At 44.2% G+C, this 22,492-nt stretch overlaps 1 protein-coding gene and 1 pseudogene across 2 annotated transcripts; both read right to left on the reverse strand.

Moving 5' to 3' along the window:
- Positions 1-227: 227 nt before the first annotated feature.
- On the reverse strand, positions 228-13,319 carry LOC137795663 (BTB/POZ domain-containing protein KCTD1-like). Of its 2 annotated transcripts, none has more exons than XM_068593303.1 (5): positions 11,834-13,319; positions 9,672-9,865; positions 7,960-8,104; positions 6,362-6,667; positions 228-2,265 (listed from the first exon to the last, which is right to left on the reverse strand). In XM_068593303.1, exons 1-5 carry the CDS (start codon positions 13,217-13,219, stop codon positions 2,107-2,109), a joined length of 2,190 nt encoding a protein of 729 aa, XP_068449404.1. In that variant the 5' UTR covers positions 13,220-13,319; the 3' UTR covers positions 228-2,106. The 2 variants fall into 2 exon arrangements, with proteins under 2 accessions (XP_068449404.1, XP_068449405.1); XM_068593304.1 differs by having other exon boundaries at positions 9,672-9,860; positions 11,834-11,964.
- A 5,890-nt stretch (positions 13,320-19,209) lies between these two features.
- LOC137795606 (piggyBac transposable element-derived protein 4-like) lies at positions 19,210-21,497 on the reverse strand (annotated as a pseudogene).
- Between the last annotated feature and the right edge of the window lie 995 nt (positions 21,498-22,492).

The raw sequence follows: 22,492 nt of genomic DNA on the forward strand, positions 1-22,492 counted from the left end.
AACTACCTTCTCCACCACCTACTGCATATATATATATATATATGTGTGTGTGTGTGTGTGTGTGTGTGTGTGTGTGTGTGTGTGTGTGTGTGTGTGTGTGTGTGTGTATGTGTGTGTGTGTGATAATACAGGAAAGCAGTCCTGCCCACTGCAGTAAGACTTTGAAAATAAATCCCCTCTGGCCAAATCAAACAGTCAACTATATCACCTTCACACGGTTGTTTATTTGTTTGGCAACATCTTTGCGATACTTGTGATTATTATATAATTGTGCATATTTTTCTTTTTTTATATTGTGTTGCTTACCTGTATGTATAAATGCTGCGTAGGGTCAAATGCTGTTACATCTCAAGTTATTCTGCCACAGACTGCACCACGCATGCCCTCCAGCAGATACAGAGTCTGTTAGCACAGAGTCTGCACCAAGTGGCAGAATCTTCCACTGCAGCTATGTTGGTGACCAGTCCAACCAGATCACCTCAGTTCTGAACTGTTAGTATGTGTATGTTCATAGAGAAACTGTGTTACAAAATGGCTTGGGTTGCTGTTCCATGCTTCTATAAAACATTGAAAAGATATAATTTTGCATGGAAAAAAATTGAACTCCTTAAGGTATGAATCTTTTCTTCCGCCTGTATTTTCCAAAGAAGAATAAAAAGAGAATTGTTCGATAAAAATATTGCATGCCAAAAATTGCCATATTTTCAAAGGGAGCTCTGTACTCTAAATGTATACTTTACCAAATGCAGACATGTTCTATTTGCTCCAGGTTAAAGTAACTGATGGCCTCTGCAGACATTACAAATAAATGCAACAGTACATGCAACATATACATAGTTGTGTACAATTATACAACATATACAGTACATAATAACCAGTCATCTTAGCGGGAGAAAAAAAGATTGTTTTGAATATGGTATTTGTTGACCTCTGATTCAAGTCTGAAGAGCAGATAGTAGTTTGTGCTGCTGATGTGCTGCACGTTCATGGAGATGCTGAGAGTTTGCTGTCTGGGAACACCACAGGAACCAGCTCACACAAAATGAACGTTTGGTCCAATAAGCTGAGTCATTGTCTTTTATAACTAAAAGTGTCCTGTCAGTGGGACAATAACGTCATGCTGCTTCCTTCTTGGCTCCCATCAGATGAGTCATAATTCACATGGACCCTCGAGGTCTTTGTTCAGTGGAAGTAGACATCGGAACAAATTACTGATATGATCTTTTTTCATGAAAGGTCAGTTTCAGAAACATCCAATATGATTCAGGGCTTTTTAATTCACATGTATCTTGAGAGGACATTCTTGCAGTAGCATTTTTAAAATACTGTACCTTAATAATTTTTGGACTGTATATGAATCATTGTGATATCATCATGTAATCATATTATGAGCTGTAGCCACCAGCCAGAGCCAAAGAATAGCTTCAGGAGTCCATTTGTGTTTTTGAACCATTCAGTAAATTGATATGAAATAAATGCATTTAATGTTAATGTTGACATTTACCAAGCTCAATTGTCTGAGAACATGGTAGAAATAAATAATGGTTGGGCTGGACAATATTATGATGAAGAGATATTTGATGACTATCCTTGTAATATTATTATGACAATGTGGTCAATGTTGTACATCACACAGCTGATCTGTTGTATGGTTTCAATTTACAGAATTTGTGCATCAATGTGATGCAGTACCTGGTTTTACAGGTATTGAATTCAATGTATTCGATAAAAAACAGACATGAGCATCGATTTATCTTATCTATCAATGATTTCTCAAAGGAATTCTAAAGACTATATCGCAATATAAAATTGCATCTATCGTGACAAAAGACTATTAATCCTGCACATCCACAAAGTACCAGCCTCCATTTTATATCAAAAGAAATGTTAATGTGAGTGCACCTCAAATTTAGGATCCAATTCCCATGATCCCCTGCAAATCCCTGCACCAATGAATCCATGTTTTACTGTAATGACCACTGTGTGAAAATATATGTGGCGCAGTGTCAAAGAAGACTAGCCTCTCAGTCAACTACAGAGTATATTCACTGAAGAGAATCTGCTGTCAGTAGGAGAAACAGTGCAAAAAGAGGGACTTATGTTTGTTCAGTCCTTAAATTCCTGTTTTATTTGGATAAGGGTCGGGGGGTGTCGGCTGCCTCGACTTTCCCTTCGTAGAATGTATTCACTAAACTGGGAAGAGTCCACTCCACCGCCACATGAACCTGTGATCCAGAACCCTCTCTGCTGTATCCGCTCCAACACCTGCAGTCACACACAAACCAAAACAAGACATTTAGACATTTTTCTCTAAGTATTCTCGGAAGAGTTGCGAATATGTGTAGATTTGAAAATATTCCAACGTTGGTGCCTTCCATTGGTACACACTGAGGAACATACATTGCATGAGTCACACCTGGAACAGAATGGACTAAAGACAACAAATGGCTTGCACTCATTTTCCAACTTGAATTCACGAACAGAAACCACACCAATAATGATAAAGTTTTGTCTATTTTTTTTGTTGAGTGTTGAAGTAAGAGGAATAGACGCAGGGTGTGGAAGGAAGTTGAAGGAGTAAGGGATGGGGGAAGTGGGCTGGGGTGATGGAGGGTAGGGCATGATGGACGTGGAGGCCTACGAGAGTCGTGCAATGATAAGGAGAGAATGGCGGGCCACTGAGTCCCCAAGAGTTAGCGTCGTGAAGACAGGTGCGTGTGGGCGATTGGTCGTTGAGGTTGGAGTGGTTATAGGCGAGGTATGGAAAGGAGGACCAGCGGCCAAGAATCTTCATGAGATATATTGACGTGGTGGAGGTGGCTCCAATGCAGAATGAATGGCCCAAGTGTCAGGGATGTACTGGATGTCAATAAGATATGGTGGAAGTGGTGGTGAAACCAGAGCGTATGGCTCATTTTCCCTCATCTGTGATGAACAGGGGTCTTGCAGATACATTGGGCTGGCTCGTCTTTCGCTTATGTAGTTGCATATGGTTTCATATGGACTGGAGTACGAGTCCAGTAGGTGGACCAGACTGGTTGGTTGCTGCTGACTTTATCTATGAAGGCAGACAGGTAGCATGAGTGGAGTGTATAGATGCAGCAGGCCACAAGATCTGAAGTGAGGGACAGATGTTTAGGTGTAGCATGTGGTTCGGGCTTTCTGGAGACCTTTGATTAGGTGATATGCCGCTGAGTCACGGCTTGACACAGAGACCCTAAGGACCGTTTTGTGAAGTTAATTTTTGTGACCTGGTAAGTGGGAGCCTTGGATGATGAACTAGTGCTAATATGGTCCTTCAATTCATTTCAATTTTTTGAAAAGCACAAAATCCACTAATTTGCTTTAGAGGGCTTTACAATGTGTACACATACAACATCCTCTGTCCCGGGACCTCACATCGGATCAGGAAAACTTCTCCCCCCAAAAAAACTTAAATGTTTTGTAAAAAAAGGGAAGAAACTTCAAAGATAGCAACTGAGGAGGATTCCTCTATCAGGATGGACGGAAGTACAATAGATGCCAAGGGATTCCAGAGATGTTCAGGGACCTGAGCAAATAGGAACACCAAGTTCCTGGAAAACAAAAGTCAGAGTGTGGAGGTCATGGGCTGGGGGATAGAAAGATGGGGGAACGGTAAAGTAGTCATTTGAGAGATGGATGACAGACATAGTTTATGGACATTTGTAAGGATCCAGCAGAGGGCTTCCAATAAAGAATTAAACATTTTTCCGGATGCTTTTGCAAGGTTCCAGTGCTCAAGGGAGATGGAAGGTGCTGGTGATGTCTGCCTTGGCTCCGTGATGAGGGATGTGGCAATTGTAATGTACTGCATTGAGTAGTCCAAGTAGAATTAGGTTATTGATGATTGGTAAAGTGGATCCATGGGACGATAACAGCTCGATGATAAGTCTCTTTTTCCCCCGTTCAACTCTGGTAGGAGTGGGGGGAAGGCAGAAACAGGAGGAAACAACAGGTTTAGGCCAAAGACTCCACTGTTGTCAGAGCGGGCTGTGCAGCTGTGGTAGTTATCCGTCCTTTGCCTTCCTAAGGAGTTGTTGGAAGATGGATGCCGAGAGCATCAGGAACATGGAAGGCTAAATGCAACCCAGCTTGCTGGTGACAACGAATGGTGTGAAAAGGAGGGAGCTCTGGGACTCTAGGCGTTAGCCGGTTTTCTTCAAAGAGCTCCTGGTACATTGTATGAGGCATAAAGATCAAATGTGTTTGCTCGTCTGTCACACAACTTGTGGAGTCAAAAGAAAAGCTAAGGGATCACGTATGCTTAAATACTTTGCACGGAGGAAATGAGATCTGTCGGGTGTGGTCTTTGTTCCTGAACCTAGCTATACAAATGTAGGGCGGGCAAATCAAACACAAACCAAAACAGAGGAGGCAAAAGGAGTGTGTTGGGCTCTGAGGTCCGCTCTGTCCAAAGTGTGTGTTCTTGGTTTGCTGCATTAGAGCTAAACTTTTACATATACTGTACTTTTTTCTCGTTGTTGCTGGACAGTCGAATGGAATCTTTACATCCTACAGTTCTGTCAAGGTAAACCATGTAAGCATGTCATCATTCCTAAGGCTACAAACAAAACAATTGCCCCTCGTGATCTCAGTAGAGATAAATGTCTGTCTGAAAAAAAACAACCAAATACAGAAAACATGAACAAATACAGAAACACCACCCAAAATTGTTTGTGTTTTTTACTAAATGTTGTGCATGTCGTCTTCATCTTGTGGACAGTTAAATTACAAAATCTTTTCCTAAAGAGGAAGAGCAACAGTATGTAACCCAAAATATAACTGATAGTTACATGTGATCAGTGTGAATGTGACAGAATGAGGAATTATTGATCAGTTGTGTATCTCTCTCTGATGTGTCTCTGATATAGTCTGCACTTCTTTTGTCTGTACATGTGTCGCTAACAATAGCTGAGAAAGAGGCCCTTGAGCTTTGGGTCACTCTTCATTTTCTCAAGGTAAAATCCATCTCACAATCTGGGCTGAAACATCCACTACTTCAGAAGTAGTGCATTAGTCTTTCTCCCCCTCCCCTGCACCAAAGGGAACAGCATGGTGACATTATCTCAGTCTGCCCTCAGGAGTCCTCTGTTCCTCTGACTGATGATATTTCCCCTGAGACAAAAATAGACATACAGTAATGAAATGTGTCAGCCATCAATGTATCTCCACACAAGGAAGTCATTGGCTGATTCTCAGCACTTTCAATATATTAAAGGACCGCAAAATTACAAAGGCATTAAATTACACGGCACTAACTGAAAATTCAAGAAAAACACATTTTCTAACTCATGTGATGTCTTGAGAAGAATGGCAGAAACAGGTGTTCAAAGCTTACCTTGAGACTTGTTAAGGGTCTGAATACTTTTCTCAATGTGTCATTTTATTTGGAAATCAATTGTGTAGATAAATCTGAGATATTTAGCATAATACTGCAACATAACAACATGTAAAAAAGTAACAGGAACTAACATTCTGGATTTACTGTATAAGAGACTGAAAATGTATGACTGTGAGTTAAAATACATGAGTAAAAATGTATTATTGTATGAGATCAAATATATGTCTATGGGTTATGGTTTGGGTAAAGATAAAATCCATCCATTCAGCATCAGACATCCCTCTCCATGGTTTCCCAACTCTTCCTGAGGTCCTGACGACATATAATCGCTCCAGCGTGTGCCCGGAAAACCTCTAAAGGTCTAGGAGGACCAGGAGGCGTCCTAATAAGACACCCAAACCACCTCAGCCAGCCCCTTTCCACTGAAAGAAGCAGCAACTCTACTTTACTATCTGTGCACATACAACATCCACTGTCCCGGGACCTCACGTCGTTCAGGAAAAACTTCCCCCAAAAAAAAAACCCTTCAACAAACCTTCAGGAGAGGTTTAGGGTTAGAGAGGCAACAGAGGAGCATCTTCTATCAGGATGGACAAAAGCAATAGATATCATGCGACCAGAATGAAACGTAACAGTTACAACACATTCAATGCATATGATATAAATGACTCATATAGTAGTAATATAGATAGAGCATTAAGAGTAGTAAACAGGATAATGATAATGTATATAATATATGTAATATTGATAATAAAAGCATTAGCATTTTGTTAGCGTCTGATTTAAACTCCTCTTCATCCTGTTCAGCTCTCAGGTATTCTGCTTTACTGGGGAAAACAGAACAGTACAGAAGCTTAAGGCACTTTAACTCCGACGTGCACAATGACCACACGACTTTCAAATCTCTGAACTGTTCACACTACACAATTATTGTATGATCCCAGTCAGACATAATGGTATCAAAAGGTTTGTCATCTAAATCCACAGTGTAATTTGTACCTGGACAGAGTTGAGGTGGCAGTAGCCGTTAAGCGGGAAGCGAATGACGTGCTCAGAGTCCTGGTTCCAGCTGCTGTTCAGGGACTTGGACACGATGTCTCTGACCTCAGGGAACACCTCCTCGATCACGGCCCGGTGGGCGCTCACGCTGATCCTCTCACCGAGCTCCGGAGCCACATGAATCACGACACACTCGCACTCCGGAGAGGCCCGCCCGCAGTCCTGCTCGGCCCTCCAGCGCTCCAGCTCGGCCTGCAGGGGAGACAGCTGAAAGAAACCGGCCTCTTCGTACAGCAGGGAGTATTCCTGCAAACACGCACACACACACACACACACACACACACACACACACACACACACACACACACACACACACACACACACACACAAACAAGCTCAGAGTCATACACACACGGACAGAAGACACCAAGGTAGAAAAGACAAGATCATGCAAACACACACACACACACACACACACAAGCAGAGCATAAATCAAAATAGATAAACAAAGCAAAGATGAGCGTGGTGCGTCACTTTAAATGTGGCGGAATGATCTCCTTTCAAAAAGGAAGATACAGTGTTTCCTATGCTAAAGGAGCTAAGTGAGGAAGCATAGAAGCTCCTTTTCTTTCACAATGGAAGGTAAAGTGTTTCTTATGCTAAAGGAGCTATGTAAGGAAGCATTGAAGCGCCATTCCTTTCATAAAGGAAGGACCAGTGTTTCCTATGCTAAAGGAGAAAGCATTGAAGCTCCTTTCCTTTGCAGTAGAGCTCTCATCATCGTGGCCACTTGGACACGTCCGGCTCATTTCACTCAATTAGGAAGCTTCCTCACCAAAAAGGACTGTTTGACCGAATAGTCCTTTTTGGTGTTTATGTTGACATGAAGTCATAAAGTTGTGATAGAATAAGAACCACAACACAGTAACAACCATATGACTGAGTGCATCCCTTCGGCTATTGATCGGGATCTGTTTTTGCATTGGAAGTCAAGATGGCTTAATGCAACATCTGTGTATAATATCATAGAATTGATTAGTTCAAAGTAAACTCATATTTATAATGTAATGAATATGAAGGGATAGTTATTTTAAAAAAGTGAGTACATATGGAATGTATGAACTGCATGGGAAGTTATGACAGTAGAGAAAACATAGGACAATGTAACAAAGCTAGTTTCACGAGGAGGTTTTGTGTCCTTCAGCGCGGCGTTGCACAGTGACTGGAGGATGTGTGAAAGGTTCTAAGTCATAACACCGAACTCAACGCAGGACTCGGGATAGCTCCTGCAGTGTGAGACTCAGAATCAGAATCAGCTTTAATGGCCATGTACATTTTCCCATTCATGGAATTTGACGCCGGATTCTGCGCTTCGTACTTATTTACAATACAAGAGCTAGATATAAAGATAAATATAAAGAAAGACCAAAAATAAGACATTAAGGAAACATAAAAACAGTATAACAGTAAACAGACGTCCAGGTGAGTGCTCTATATGTGACTCCTCTGACAGTCGGGACAGTTCATTGGTTTCTTCCTGTGTTTGGGACTGTTCAGATAAACTGTAGCAGTACCTGTTTAAAGCTCTAGACACTCACTTTGAAGTCATCGGGGAGGAGAAGTTTTGAGGTCCGGAGGAAGTTAAGTATGTAGCGGAACATGGGTCCATCCCGATCGATGAAGTAGTGCTGCTTCAGACTGTCCAACACGATGGGCTCCGTTCCCTCGAACAGACGACCGATCCTGCAGGAAAGCATGAAGACAAAAGCAGAGTCCTCTTCAGCACAACATTACCAAACCCCGAACCCGAACCCATGTCTGCTGGCCACAGACGTCCCTTTGGACTTACTTTAGATATGTAACTTACATAGAGTACTAAACCAAACCTAACCAATAACTTACCTTAAGCCACTGACCAAGTCAAAATACAGATATGTCTACCTTAATACAGCTGTACGTTGAAAGAGTTACTGGCAGCTGTAATAATCTTTCCCACTTCCTGGTCAGTGAAAGTGCTTCCTCAACCAAATGACTGAGTGTTGAGGCGTGTGGGTGTTGGTTGGATCAGCTGCAGATGGAGAGAATGTGCAGCGGCTTGCAAGTCAACGACACATCTGTGAGTGTTTGGCCTGACTGTTAATCCTGAACGCTGCAATAACATATACTTCAATATATCAGTGAAGTCCAGACGACTGACACACTGGCAGGTTCAGTGGAAAGAAGTCCAGAGGAAACTGCCGTGGCCTTTATAGATTATAAGTTATACCAGACCATGTGACGCTGTAGCAGCACTGAGCCAGGGGTTGTTTTTTAATGTATGAATTCAACTTTTCATTATTGAGAGGTCACATTGTCTGGCCCTTTTGTGACTTTACAAGTTAAGATTTGCTTTAGCTAGAATAGGAAAGCCAGTGCGAGCAGGTAATTGACCACCAGCAGTTAATGGAATAAATTAAAACGCTTACATAATCATTACAACGCAGTCAACATGCTGAATGCCACTTGGCAGATTTAAAAGTGCTGACAATCACCTCTATTATATTTGAGTTGTTAAAGCCAGATGAGGCACGAACAGGATTCACAGAGGCACAGAAACTAAAGTGTAAAATACGTTATGGGGGTCAAGATGAACATGAGTCATGAACATCTACAGGAACACAGACTAACAGTATCAGCACAGAGCAAAGGCTCCACATTACTACAGTAGCCCTGAGCGGACAAACCAAACACTGGCTCGAGAGATGGAACTTAATGTTTTTAGGTAAACTTGAAGGCCACCATAGTTCTTCGACACAGAACAGGGGTCAGAGGAGAGTTATCCAGAGGTCGCAATCTGCAACCTCCCACTAGATGCCCCTACATCCTGCACATGGCTCCTTATAAAAACACACAATTTGCACCTTTATTGTATTTTTTTTATTTATCCCCTATTGCGGTACAAATTAAGAGATAGTTTTTACCCCTTAAAGAAACCCTTAACCTATTTAGGGGGCCCATTAAAAGACTATCTGCGAAAAGATCCTGGAAAAATGGGAGATAGATAGATATATATATAGATATAGATAGTATATATAAATTAGGGGAAATTCATACATCCCTTAAAATCTTGATTCATTAATCAAGAACATTTTAAATGAAGGATTTTAAGATAATTAGTTTTTGCATTTTTCCATTGAATGGACAATAAAGTGATGTACTAATAATTATATTATTATTATTATTATTATTAAGTATTTAATGTAAGGCGTCACATATTGTTAATGAATTTAGGGTTATTAAGATTATTTTTCATATGGATGTGCGTCCTGACCGTGACTCGGGGTACTTTGTGAGCGTGGCCAGACTGCTGGTGTACACGTGACCCCCCACATCCATGTGGACGGGTGCGTTGGATTTGGTCAGCTGGGCGGCTGAGGGGATGCCGGCAGAGCCTCGAGGAGATGAGGAGACAAGGAGACGAGGAGACGAGGAGACCTGCTGCTGACCGGACATGCTGCTGCTGTCCTAGGACACACACACACACAGAGACACGCACACGCACGCACGCACACACACACACACACACACACACACACACACACACACACACACACAGTAGTGGTATTACCAGTATAACAGTAATTATATGGCTGCAGTATCAGTTGCCGTGGTAATATCAGCAGTAGTGTGGTCAACACAATGAATACCATCTTGTAAAACATTCTATTCATTGTAGATCTTCAGCAGGGTGGTGTAAATGCAGTGCGGTGTAATATAGGCTGCAATATTGCACTAACGTCAGACGCCTTCTCTCTTCCTCACCAGTGATCTTAATGGTGTGACTCACTATCGTGAAGATGCACTCATTCATATTTTAGAATCAACTTAGAGCACACACACACAACATGATCATCAACTCTGCAGTTCCTCTCTGCTCTTTGAGGCATTTCTTTGGGGTTGACATATTTCTTTTAAACCAGCGCCATTGAGTCCATCACTAACTAACTCATAGAGACAATCCCACAGAGAGTGTTTCCTCGTCTTTGCAGCTCTATGAGGTCTTGGTTGTTCAGCTGGTTTTGGTTGTATCCCCCTCGACCTTCCAGACTGTGTGGGGGAAGTGCTCTTTGTCTCCGTGATGTCACACATTGGTTTAAGGACAATTTCCAAGCCTTGATTTGCGTTTTGGCTGTCACCATCTTGGTTTTTAGCAACAAGAAATGAATAAGCAACTATTAGGCGACTAAATGTTACAATTAACACAGTGAAAGGGTTAAAGTGGTCAGACTCCAGACATGGTGGGTTGGTCGGTTCATCGCTCAGCTCTCGTCAACATCACTGGTTAGAAACAAGTCTCCTATGAAGTCAGTGTGCACGGCCTCAAAGCAAACAGGGACCAAGTAGAGAAGCGAGGGAACATGGAGCACTATACACACAGATGTTTCTCAGAAGTTGGTCGTGCAGCTTCCTGTCTGCTGCATGTGTAAAACCTGTTTACTGCCCTAAACAACTTTTTTAAAAAGTGGAAAATGTGTGGATCTTGTTCTGCTGCTCCCTACTCGCCACAAATAATGAAATGCACCACTTTAGCAAACAATGCATAAGGCTTAATACGAGAGCTGCAACTAACGATTATTTTAATAATCAATTAATCAGTCGATTATTTTATTAATTTCATTTAATGTTAATCGGATAAAAATAAATAATTTTAAAGCATTAATTTGCTACCTTTATTACAAAAACAGAACTGACAGTGAAAATTCACAGTGCTACAAATCTTAACAAAGAATTTATAAAAAACGAAGAAATACAAATCAGAAAACTTAACAGGATTTGTTTGAACGTCAGAACTTGTTCTCTACACTCACAGACATGCACACTCACAGACAGACACACACACACACACAAATGCACACACACAGACACACAATCACTCACAGACACACTGACAGAGATGCAGACTCACAAACACACACTCACATACATACACACATGCACACTCATAGACACACACACACACATACACGCGCGCGCACGCGCGCACACACACACACCCCCACACACACACACACACACTCACACTCACAGACACTGCTTGGTCCGCTAACCACATCCTTTCTTAGTCTCTCATTTTCGGTTTCATAGCATAATACAGCTGTTTTAAAAGCCATAGCAGAAACACAAACAATGGATCCCGTTGAAGAACGTTTGGCTGAAGAGGTCCACAAATATGAACATTTATATAACCTGTCTGACGGAGTATAAGGACACGCAGATGGCGGTGAATTCCAGTCGACCTGACTCTACGACTGTAGAGTCAGGTCGACTCTACAGTCTTTGCGCCACCTACGGTTCTGGCGTATGGAAAAGGCACGGGAACTATAAACCAAAACGAGTCTGTCGATCCGACTGCGTGGCCAGCTGCAGTTGTAGTTGCAAGAGTGTATATCGCCCTTTATTGTAAAAGACAAGCGATCACGTGTCGTCTATTACCTGTGTGGGCGCAACGACCAGGGACCGGGCCGCGGGCCAGGTGTTGCTCCGGGTCTCCGTGGCTCTCGCAGGTAGCGGCGCGCTCTCCTTCCGCTCAACGGGGGACTCCGTGTGTGTCCTGGGGCGCACGCACAGCCTCTTGGCGCGAGGAGCCTCTGGGTCCTCCTCGGCGCGCACTCTGTTCTTTGTTGTTGTTGATGATGACGAGGATGAAGAAGATGAGGATAATAATGAAGACGTGTTTACTGTCGCTGCTGCCGGCTTCAGATCCGCAGCGTCGGATACCCGGTGCAGGTACGGAATCACGAGCTGGAGGCGGGCCTGCGCGTGGCCGTTGGCCGCTTCCGGTTCCCCGCAGCGCGGCGTGGACCTGCAGCCCGCGGCGCCCACGATGCTGTTGAGCGTCGCTATGGAAACCGCGCCGATGCAGTGGTTGGTGTAGGTCTTGGAGAGCTTGGCAGCGCGCGACAGCATCTGCATCCTCGTGCCCAGCAGGTTCTTCCCGATGGCTTTGTTCTCGTACCACGTCACGTCGCGCGCGCAGCAGTGGTCCCGCGGCCGCTGGAAGAACGCCCCGCACAGCGGGTTCCGCTTGGACACGTAGCGGACGAAGCTGGCGTGCGGGCACTGGTCCGAGCCGGTCTCGTACATCCGGGGCAACGTGTCCTCGTCTGGGTCCGGACGCCTCTTGGTCCAGGCGGCGGAGCGGGACTTGTGGTACGGTCCCAAAGCTTTGAAGTACACAAACTTCCTCCCGTCCTCGTCCACCGCCAGACCGAACGAGTCCTCCTCCAGCTCCCGCTGGTTCTCCCGACCCCGGGTGCAGAAATACATGCAGGTCTCGAACCAGACCTTGTTGAGCAGCCCGAACGGCGTGTCGGTGCTGAACACGGAGGACTCATATAGCCTTCGCAGGTCCGAGCGCGTGATGGCTTGTTTCTGCACCACGGGACCGGCGCCCTGCTCCTCCAGCCGGCGGATGACTGCGGCCAGGGTCAGGTTGGCGCTGCGCAGCTCCGGGTCCTTGGTGAGGTCCAAGGTGCGGCAGTAGGGCGGCTCGTTCAGGTACCGGTTCAGGGAGCTCCGGATGCTGATGAGGGACGACTTGCTGTACAGCTGTCCACTTTTGGAGCGCGCCTCCGCGTAAAAGGAGCGCAGCAGCGCGCACAGCGCGTCCTTGTCCAGAGTTTCAAAGTCTGGACTTTGGGCTTTCTCGCTAAGGTACTCCCTGAAGATCCTCACGGCGTACCGGGTGGCCAGGCGGGTGTTCTCGCTCAGCTTGTTCCGCTCAGACCGCTGCAGGTCTCCCTCCAGCCCCGCGGCCCCGCTGCCGCTGCCGAGCAGGTCCGCCTCCTGGTGCTCCTCCTCCCGGTCCGGACTCCGCATCTCCGCGGCGGTGCCCCCTGACTCCCACTCCAGCTCCGCGCCATCTCTGTCGGACTCTTCGTCCTCTTCTAACCCGGTGATCTGGACCTCCTGGATCACATCTTCCTCCTCTTTCTCCTCCTCTTCCTCCTCCCCCTCCTCCCCCTCCTCCTCCTCCAAGGGGCAGCTCATCCTCTCCGGCTGCGTGTCCCCGCTGGCAGGCATTCTCGCCATATTGCGGTCTGTGAAGCGGTCCTCCGGCAGCGCGCATGCGCTATATTGGACCGCAGCGCTGAAAGCCTTTTGTGTTTAAGTGACCTTCAGCCGTGCACGCTCTTTTTTAAGGCACAGGGAGGGAGCGCAGCGGGAGGGTAGATTTGGAAGCGCGCTCCCTGTTAAAAAAAAAAAAAGGCTGCAGTATTGGACTGCATATTGGACCAAAGCGTGCACGCGCTCTATGATGTGGCGGAGAACAGGACTGCAGTGTGACCTCCAGTCAGCACGAGACAACACACACCGTTAACTCAGTGGGATGCTCTGTGACGAGCACTAGAGTTTTATTAAGACTACATACACCCAGCTGCTCATTAAACAAAGAAAACGGACGTCAGCATCACATCAACTTTGACAGTTTTCTGATTTAAAGGACAGAAAACATGCAGTCATCATTGCACTGGGCATATCAATGCGTCGTCACACATGTACACACTATTTGGCTACATTAAGACACAAGTGTACAGCTCTTTTTAAGGCTGTACCTTTGACTTGTTTGTCTGTTTTGCATAAATTAAATATGCACGATGCTTGTGGGGCAGTCTGATGTAATAAATACACGTAACGAGAACACATAAAATACCGTTGATTAAATATCCATCACAACAAAATAAGATGAAACATGCACACACGTGTCAGATCCGTCATGCTTGAGGAGCTGTATGACCTGCAATCTGCACATGCAAATCACATGCAGGGAAATATACATGAGATGCATGCAACAGATACGTCATATGGGATCAACAGGAGACCAACACAGCTCTCAAAGGTCAGCTCTCAAAGGTCAGAGTTCTTCGGGGTTGTCTTCAAGCTTTCCTCTGACCTTGAAACAACAAGGTCATTTACTGCCACGCTGTTTCTCTTTTCCGCGTTGCACTGTGCTGACCGCTGCAAAGCAACAGACTCATCTTCCAGCAACTTGTTGCTCTTGCAGCCATTATTTGCTCTGTTTTAACAAAGTTTAGGCTGAATAAGCACGCTGCAGGCTTTAACTCAGTGGCGCGTAGTGTATTTCCTACCCCGCCTTCAATGCGTCTCTAAAGCTGAAAAACCTAATCACTTTATCAGCTGTTTAACAGCGGCCCCAGAGTCAGTCTGAAAAAGGATCATTTTATTAAAATCTTATTCTCATATTTGGATATAGCGTTGGATATAGATATGGATATAGAATGCTGCAGAGATGACATATTGTTGCAGGCCAACCCAAAAGTTGCACTCGTACTAGTTTCACTCCACAAAGAAACCGCTGGGCTTTTTGCACTGGATTTTGAATTATTATGATTTTTGAAGAGTGAATGCATTCATCAGAAACTCAAAAGCTAACGTTATTAGTTGTTTTATTTGCTCTCAAGGAACTACACAGCGGTTACATGACTTCCCGTCACCACAAGCTAAAGGCGGACTAAATACAAGATTTGCCTCGCAGGGCTTTACAGTCTGAACAGATGACATCTCTGTCCCAGGACCTCACATCAGATCAGGAAAAATTCCCCCAAATAAGACTTAGAGTTAGACTTAGAGTGAGCGTTTATCGAGATCATCTTTGCAACAATCATGCTGTTTAATCACCATCCCGATAGCCACACCTGGCAGCTGGATGGAGCGACGTGCCAAAGCAGAAGTGCTCACTAACACAAATTTCCACACATTTGTGAATCAAACTTGAGAGAAATGATGCTCTATATATACAAAAAGCCAATTATATTTTTGTCGAGGGAACCGGAGTTATTCTGACTTCTGGGGTTGGTTTACAAAGATGCGTCATCTGCTCTCTATGACAACGTTGTCATGGGATTATGTTTCCTGGCTGTCCGTTTACCCTCCTCTTTCGTGAACGGGAATTTCCTCTTGGACTCGAGGATAGACTGATACATAAAGGATTAATTATTATTATTATTATACAATTTTGGTCATTTTAAACTCGTAAAGCACATTTTTGTCCATAACTCAAGAGTTCATGTGCTAATGAATATACTTCCGAATGTCTATTAAAATTAAAATAAATTAAATGATGAAGTGAAGACATGTTGAACAGATGCCGGGATAAATGCAGCTCACCTGGTTGGTTGAGCCGTACAACCGGGAGGCGATAATTCTACTTGTTTGTTTCTTCTCATCCAATGAGCATCCATGAAGTCTCAGCCTCATATGGAAGCTCCTCAGCCCTGACCTGAGCATCCATGATGTCTCAGCTCTAACTGAGCAGCCATGAACTCTCAGCACTGTCATGTTAATAAATGTGTTTCCTCCCTCTTGGTTCCTCTTCTTGAGAAGCTGACGTGTGGGTTGATGTTTTCAATCTTCAGCTGTAACACATCTACATGGTGCAACTGGATTATCTGAACCATCTTGTTGTGTTAGTACATTTAAACAATGTCCTCTGGATGCAATGTGTTTCACAAGAGTAGAAGAACACATTTGTGCAGTCTGCTTTGAGAAGTGCATGCCCTTCACACGTTCCACTCAGGGAACACTACCAAACTGTGTAATGACTTCTAAGGCAAAGCATTAAAAAGGTTAGTCATATTTTTTTGAGTTCCAGTGACAATATAATCCAGAGTCTATATTTTATGAATGTTTTATTAGACTCAGCAGAAGTAACGTTTGCCAGCTTTCATTGATTCATTTCTGAATATTTCTTTGTTGTTTTTTATTGATGTGTTTGCAACCATTTTAGATCTAATATGATACAATAACTCACTCTGTCTCGTCAGTGCTTATTACACAACTACTGAGTGTTACCATGTGATGCATTACTATCAGGTTCATGTTATGCACCAATCAAATCACAATGCATGACATTGTCAGTTGGTGCCAGAAACATAACCTCTTCCAGGAGAACACTTAGAGCGCTTTCACGCCATGAAAATACATCAAACTAAAAATGTATTGCTTTAGGTAATTACAATTTTGACCAACTAAGTAGGCTACACGAGTCAAAGCATACACCGGGAATATATAAGGTACCAATTTCTCTGGGAAGAAATATTTTACGTTCAGTTTCACTTTAAAAAAATCATGTGTAAAAGCAATTAGACTTGAATCTGATTTCAAACTCACTAATAAGACTGTGGGGTTACAGGAATTACGTGAAAACATGTATAAATGAAGCTGGAGATAGAGGCTGGAGGCTTCACCCGGTGCACCTGAACGCATCACTGTTCAGCGTGCAGTTCAGTGTCACTGAAGCAAAACCATCTTTGACATGCTCCCACCATCATGTAATGTGATGAAGCCGCTGTGTGACAGAGCCGAGCAGCACAGCTGCCTCTCTGCTGTTGTTGCAGCGTCTCTGCTCTGGGGCCAGTCACCAGGATGCCGGAGACACTTCACAGGCACGGACACCTCCGCGTTTTAATTCTCGTTAGCCGAGCCGGCTTCAGAACTCGTGACCCAATTAGCAATTTGCCAACGTTTTTTGTTTTTTTTTGGGAGACCTTTGCTGAGCTGTGTGATGCCTGATTTGTATGCAGTTTGTGCAGATGCTGATAAGAGCACCCGGAGTGCATGTGCAGTTTTAAAAAAAATTAAATTTTATGATGATTTGCATGCCAGGACTGCTGCAGGGCCAGAGGAAATAACTTACCCAGTCTTCAAAAGGAGGGCTGCACACCAACCACAGCAGAAATGTGAAAGACTGCGCTTTTTTTGTGCAGGCAGGTAATTTGCTCCCTGACTAATCTGCAGAGATAGGGAGAAGTTTAGAAAAAGCACTTACACAAAGAACACACTTTAACTTGGAGGCTTGTCAAAAACCTGAAGAAATTAACACCAGAGTGTAATAACTGGAACAGACGAGGATCTGCTGGAGGAGAGGAGGTGTGAGTATGCGTATGTCTGTGAGTTCACAAGGAACACACTGCTATACCACATGTATAGTGTGTGTTTGCATGTATGAGAAGAATTCATTTGCTGGAGTGATATTTAACATATTAGGTGTGCGCGTCTGCATGTATCCAATGAGGAGTGGATGTTGGATGAGGTTAAAACTAAAGTATTGCTGTTAATAGCGGCCACATTCACAATAATTCGCTGCACACCAGAGGCGGTCAGGGCCAGCTAGGCCTTCTCTGCTGGACTAAACAGAATAACAAAGTTATAGCTTTTTTATAATATAATACAAAATAAAATAAAAAATGTAATAATTAAAAGTTATATCTATTTTATAATGTATTGTTTTTCACAAATACACTTGTGTATGTATTATGTTTTTCCCTATTAGCTTATGTTCTCATTGAGCAGCTCCTGTCTCCTGTCTGTGCTCCTGTTGCTTTGCTTTCTGTTTCTGTAGCCAGCTCCCTGGCCAGCTTGATGCATGCTCCTTAACGCTCTTTGACCAATCACATCTCACCTCTGTCTTTTGCTATGTCTCTCTTTCGTCTCTCTCTCCCCTGGTTAAACACAGGGACTGCTAGCTGGTTCTGTCCTACTCACTCTGTGTGAGGGGGACGGGGCAGTCAGGGCCTTCTAAGCCTGTCAGAACATCGAAGCTAGAATCTCAGGACTTACTGACGACCCACAGAGGTTCGTGTGCATCTGGTCAGTGAAATGCTGATTATGTTACTGTTTTTTTTACACTTACAGTCGTATTTAATCATAAACTAGCCACCGCACTGTTGTTACTTCTGCACCTGGGGGGTGCTGGTGGTTCTCCTCGCGGGGAGAGGTTGTCGCCGGTGCAGCTGCGCTGCAATGTAAGGTCTGCACTGAGCAAGGTCAGTGTGGCGGAAGGTGGCACGCCGGCTCCGGGTTGCGTGCTTTAGAGCGCCCGTGCCCGGACCTCGCTGCTTCCCGAGGCCGTGGATTATGTGCTTGCTGTGACTCTCTCCCCGCCGGGGAGGCACGCGGTGCCCTGCTTCCGGCACTTGTGACCGGGGCGCACAGTCCTTATTGCCATGTCGCGTCGCCAGGTCGGGGATTGGCACACATAAAGGGCATTGGGGGTCTGCGGCTACGTCGGCAAGTCTAGGCCTATAGCAGCATATCTAGGGGGAGGGGAGGAGGGAGAGGAAGCTTTCTGGCTGAATCACAAGAATCTAGAGGAGAGTTGTCCGACCCAACCTCTGAAAGAAAGCTTCCTGGATCAAAGATCAGGGTCTAACTATAAGCACTGTCGAAGAGGAAAGTCTGAAGTCTACTCTTAAAGAAGTTACCGTGTCTGCCCCCGGAGTGAAAGTCGAAGCTTATTCGACAGAAGAGGAGCTTGATAACCTATGTTTTAAGACTCTGGGAACCACACATAACACTGCAGTCAATGAACGCAACTCTCTAGTTGGGTAGTATGGCACTATAAGCTCCTTAACCCTTTAATACACAAGCTATGAAAACCCCTTTGAAAGCACAACATGGGTTTAAAATGACCCGTATTGACCTACCATGTTATTTCATGCATGTCTGAGTGTTTCTCTGCTATATTTTTAGAAATCAATTCATTTAATAATTTAATGATCAATTTTTCCATTAAATACCTTGTTTTTGATTACCACAAATCATTATTTTAATTTGTCCTTTCTTAATTTATGAAATAACATGTTTTTTTGTATTTTTACATCAAGTTTACACACACTGTTCCAAAAAAAGACCCGTGTGTGATTAAAAATAGAAAAAGATGTACTATAATAATGATTTTGTTGAAACATATTTAAGCAGTGATTTGGACCAAAGAATTAATTTAATATTTGAAATCTTTATTTGCCACTTTCTCACACTCACAGTTCGGTACAGTGCAAATTGCCATCTTAGTGCATACATTCTTCACACATGACAATCACATGTTTGTGCTCCTTGCACACAGGGCTGGTGCACTTGGAACATCAGCTGCTGACTTTTCGGTCTTTGGCAGCCGGGCAGATCTTGCACCTCTTCCTCTTCGCTTGGCCCTCCTGTCGAATGTCGTCATGGGGCTGGATGGCGGCAGCATTTATTTTTTTGAACCCACATCTTCCCATTGCCTCTATGATATGTGTATGGAGGTGGGGCGTGCCCTCCATGCGCCTCCTCACGTGTGGCATGACAAGCTCTTTGCCCAGCTTCTTGATAAATAGCCGCCGTGCATTGGTCACACCACCCATGTAATCAGGATGTTGTGCAGTGAAGTTGGTGTAGGCATTGAGGGTAGCAACATCCAGCACATTGCACCACAGCACCATGGGCCACCTCCGTGTTCTCCGCTTGCATGTGTATGTGCGAACCATCTGATCCATTGTGTCCACTCCTGATTTTGTTTTGTTGTAGTACTGGATCATTTCTGTTTTTTTCTTCGCACTATTGTCATCCACTGCTCTGTCGTCATGCATTGTGCTCAGGAGGACAACAGCCTTCACCTTTTTCGGCACATAGCTCACCATGGTCATGTTGCCACTGAATCCAAATTCAGAGCTAGGATTCTCCCTCAATTTGGATGGCTTCATGACAGGTGGTATGTCTGGCTTGTTCTGGCAGAGTCCCCACAATGGTCAGGTCCCTCTCAAGGAGCTTCTCAGCCAGAGGGATACTCGTGAAGAAGTTGTCCATTGTGATGTTGCGACCTGTTATCAAAACAAAAACTTTGAATGGTCAATTTAGTCAACATAGAATTCTCTAAATTCTAACACTAAAATACATTTAATGCAGTATTTATTGTATTGCATATTATTCCATTTTACTATTTTGCTTTGCACAATGGTAAAAGAAAATGAAATACACATGTTAAAAATTGGAAAAGTGATCTAGGTATTGTGCTAGAACTTCAAGAGTATATTTACTTCTGTATTCTATATTCACCTGTCTGTCTGATTCCGCTGGCCAACTTTTGGACAATATTTTCTCCAAGATTCTTCTGGACCTCCTCTCCTGGCTGTCTCCGTGCATAGATTATTCCATCTATTGCATAAGGGACCCTCGCATCACACATCCAGAAGATTTATATCCTATATTTTGCAGGCTTGCTGGGCATGTATTGCAAGAACTTTCACCTGCCCCGGAATGGCACGAGCTGCTCATCTATGGTGACGCAGTCACTGGGGATGAACACTCTTTTGCAATTGGCCAGTAAACAGTCCCACACATATCTGAATGCCGCCATGTGGTCTGCTTCCAGTCGAAGAGCCCTGGTCCTCTTGTCATCAAACCGTATGAGGCAGCAGATATCTACAGAAACCCATAGTGGCTTTGTACATTGGATTTTGCAGTGGATCCAGAAACAGCTCCCGCAGGGCTACATCCCAGCTTTTGTCCCCCCCTGCAAGGCGGGTCGAACCAATAAAGGCCATGAATTCTACTTTATCAATGCATCTTCAATCTTTATCTTTTGCTGCCGCTGCTCTTCGTCCCTCTAAATTGGTGCATTTGAGAATCTCCTTAATGATGTTGTCAGTAATAAACAAATCCCAGGCATCTTTTGGTGAAATGGTTATTGAACCAGATGCAGCTCCTGGGCAGCTCCTCAGGATGTTATGGCTTCTTGCTCTACCCTGAGTGGGGGGAAGCTCATTCCAGTAAGACCCCTTTTTACTTAGTCTATTGGTCTGTGTCTTAGTTTCCTCTTCAAAAGACTCATCAGGCGAGTCTACAATCTCATCTGAGGAGTCTTCTTCATCCAGGAGAGCTGGATTTCTCGACATGTCCACAACTCCAGCTTGACCCTGTGGCACATAGTTTAGGTCATCAGCATCAGAGATATCAGACTCAGAGTCAGGATCAAGAATTGGTTCATCTTCCTCATCCTGTTCTTCTTGTATCATCTGTATGACCATTTCACGTGTAAATCTAGGATCACTCAGACGAGCCATACTAACACTGTGGATAAAGAAAATCAGTTGATCAGATATACAGTATACTGTTCTATGTAAAGTTTTCTTTTGTTGACTGAGCTGACATTAGCTAACATTAGCTAGAATTGACCTAAATAACATACGCTAACATTAGCTAGCTACAATGTCATGTTGACCTAGATACCGTTAGCTAGAATTTAGCTAAATAACATAAGCTAACATTAGCTAGCTAGAATGTCATGTAGATTGAGGTTCATGATTACAGAGCCACCAACTCGCACGCTTTTGCCGTGTGACACACGCTTTTTCATGTTTTAACACGCTCACACGCCACACAACCAATATCTCACGCCAAAAAAAAAGTCTGGGGCGCATTCGTTCCTTTTCAAACTCCCCGACGATGGATGGCGCTAAGGAGCGCATCTGTAAACCTATTTGCTGCATAGACATCCTGTTTACCCCAAACAGACAGTGGCGGGACTGTGTCCGCAACTGGGGGACCGCCGGCAGAGAGGAGCAGAGAGACGGAGGTATCGGGGCTCTCAAGTCTCACGCATTGAACGTGACCGTCACTCATTACGGTCTTCAGTCACGCCCACCCGACACACAGCTGTTCGCGGTGGCGTGTATTCCTCGTCGTCTTCCCCCCTTCGACAAAATCTCACGCCAAGGTTTTTTGAAAAGTTAGCAGCTCTGTAGTATGACTTGGAGGAGTAGATTAATTTAGACTAACACATGCATCATGCCTCAGCCAGGTTTCAGTGAGACAGCACAAATCAATATGATTGTCTGATATTATTTCATTTACTAATAAAGCTTTAGAAGATAAAGATCTAATATTTAGGAGTCCAAATTTAATCCTCCTATTGTGTTGCACTGTTGAAATGTGGCCGCGGGACAGACACAGTCTCTATAGAGTGGGCAACTGCTCTAAAGAAGATGCAGAGAGGTGTGTAAGACTACAACTCTGCTTGGTCTGTCATGGATGAAGTCGACCAATAAGCTTGGTCATATTAGCAGAAAGGAGATCCGCTCCATTCAACGTGGGATGAATGCCATCACTCCTGATCAGACTTGGGTTTCCCCGGAAAGACCGCCAGTTATCTACAAAGCCCACATTGTTTGCTGGACACCAGCGTGACAACTAATGGTGGAGTGCTGACATGCGGCTTCACATCTCATCAGTCACCGTGTTTGGGAGAGGGCTGGAGAAGATTACGAGGTCCGAGATCGTTTTGGCATAGGCACACACCGATTCCACATTGATTTT

This window comes from Clinocottus analis, unplaced genomic scaffold (genome assembly GCF_023055335.1).
Source record: "Clinocottus analis isolate CAN_PGR_092001 unplaced genomic scaffold, fCliAna1.0.p SCAF_29, whole genome shotgun sequence".
Lineage (NCBI taxonomy): Eukaryota > Metazoa > Chordata > Actinopteri > Perciformes > Cottidae > Clinocottus > Clinocottus analis.

Coding starts and splice junctions, on each gene's coding strand:
- LOC137795663 (XM_068593303.1), bottom strand. CDS start 13,219: ATGCGGAGTCCGGACCGGGAGGAGGAGCACCAGGAGGCGGACCTGCTC. Junction 8,105..9,671: donor ACAAAGTACCCCGAGTCACG/GTCAGGACGCAC, acceptor GCTTTCCTGCAG/GATCGGTCGTCTGTTCGAGG. Junction 6,668..7,959: donor TCCTCCCCGATGACTTCAAA/GTGAGTGTCTAG, acceptor GCGTGTTTGCAG/GAATACTCCCTGCTGTACGA.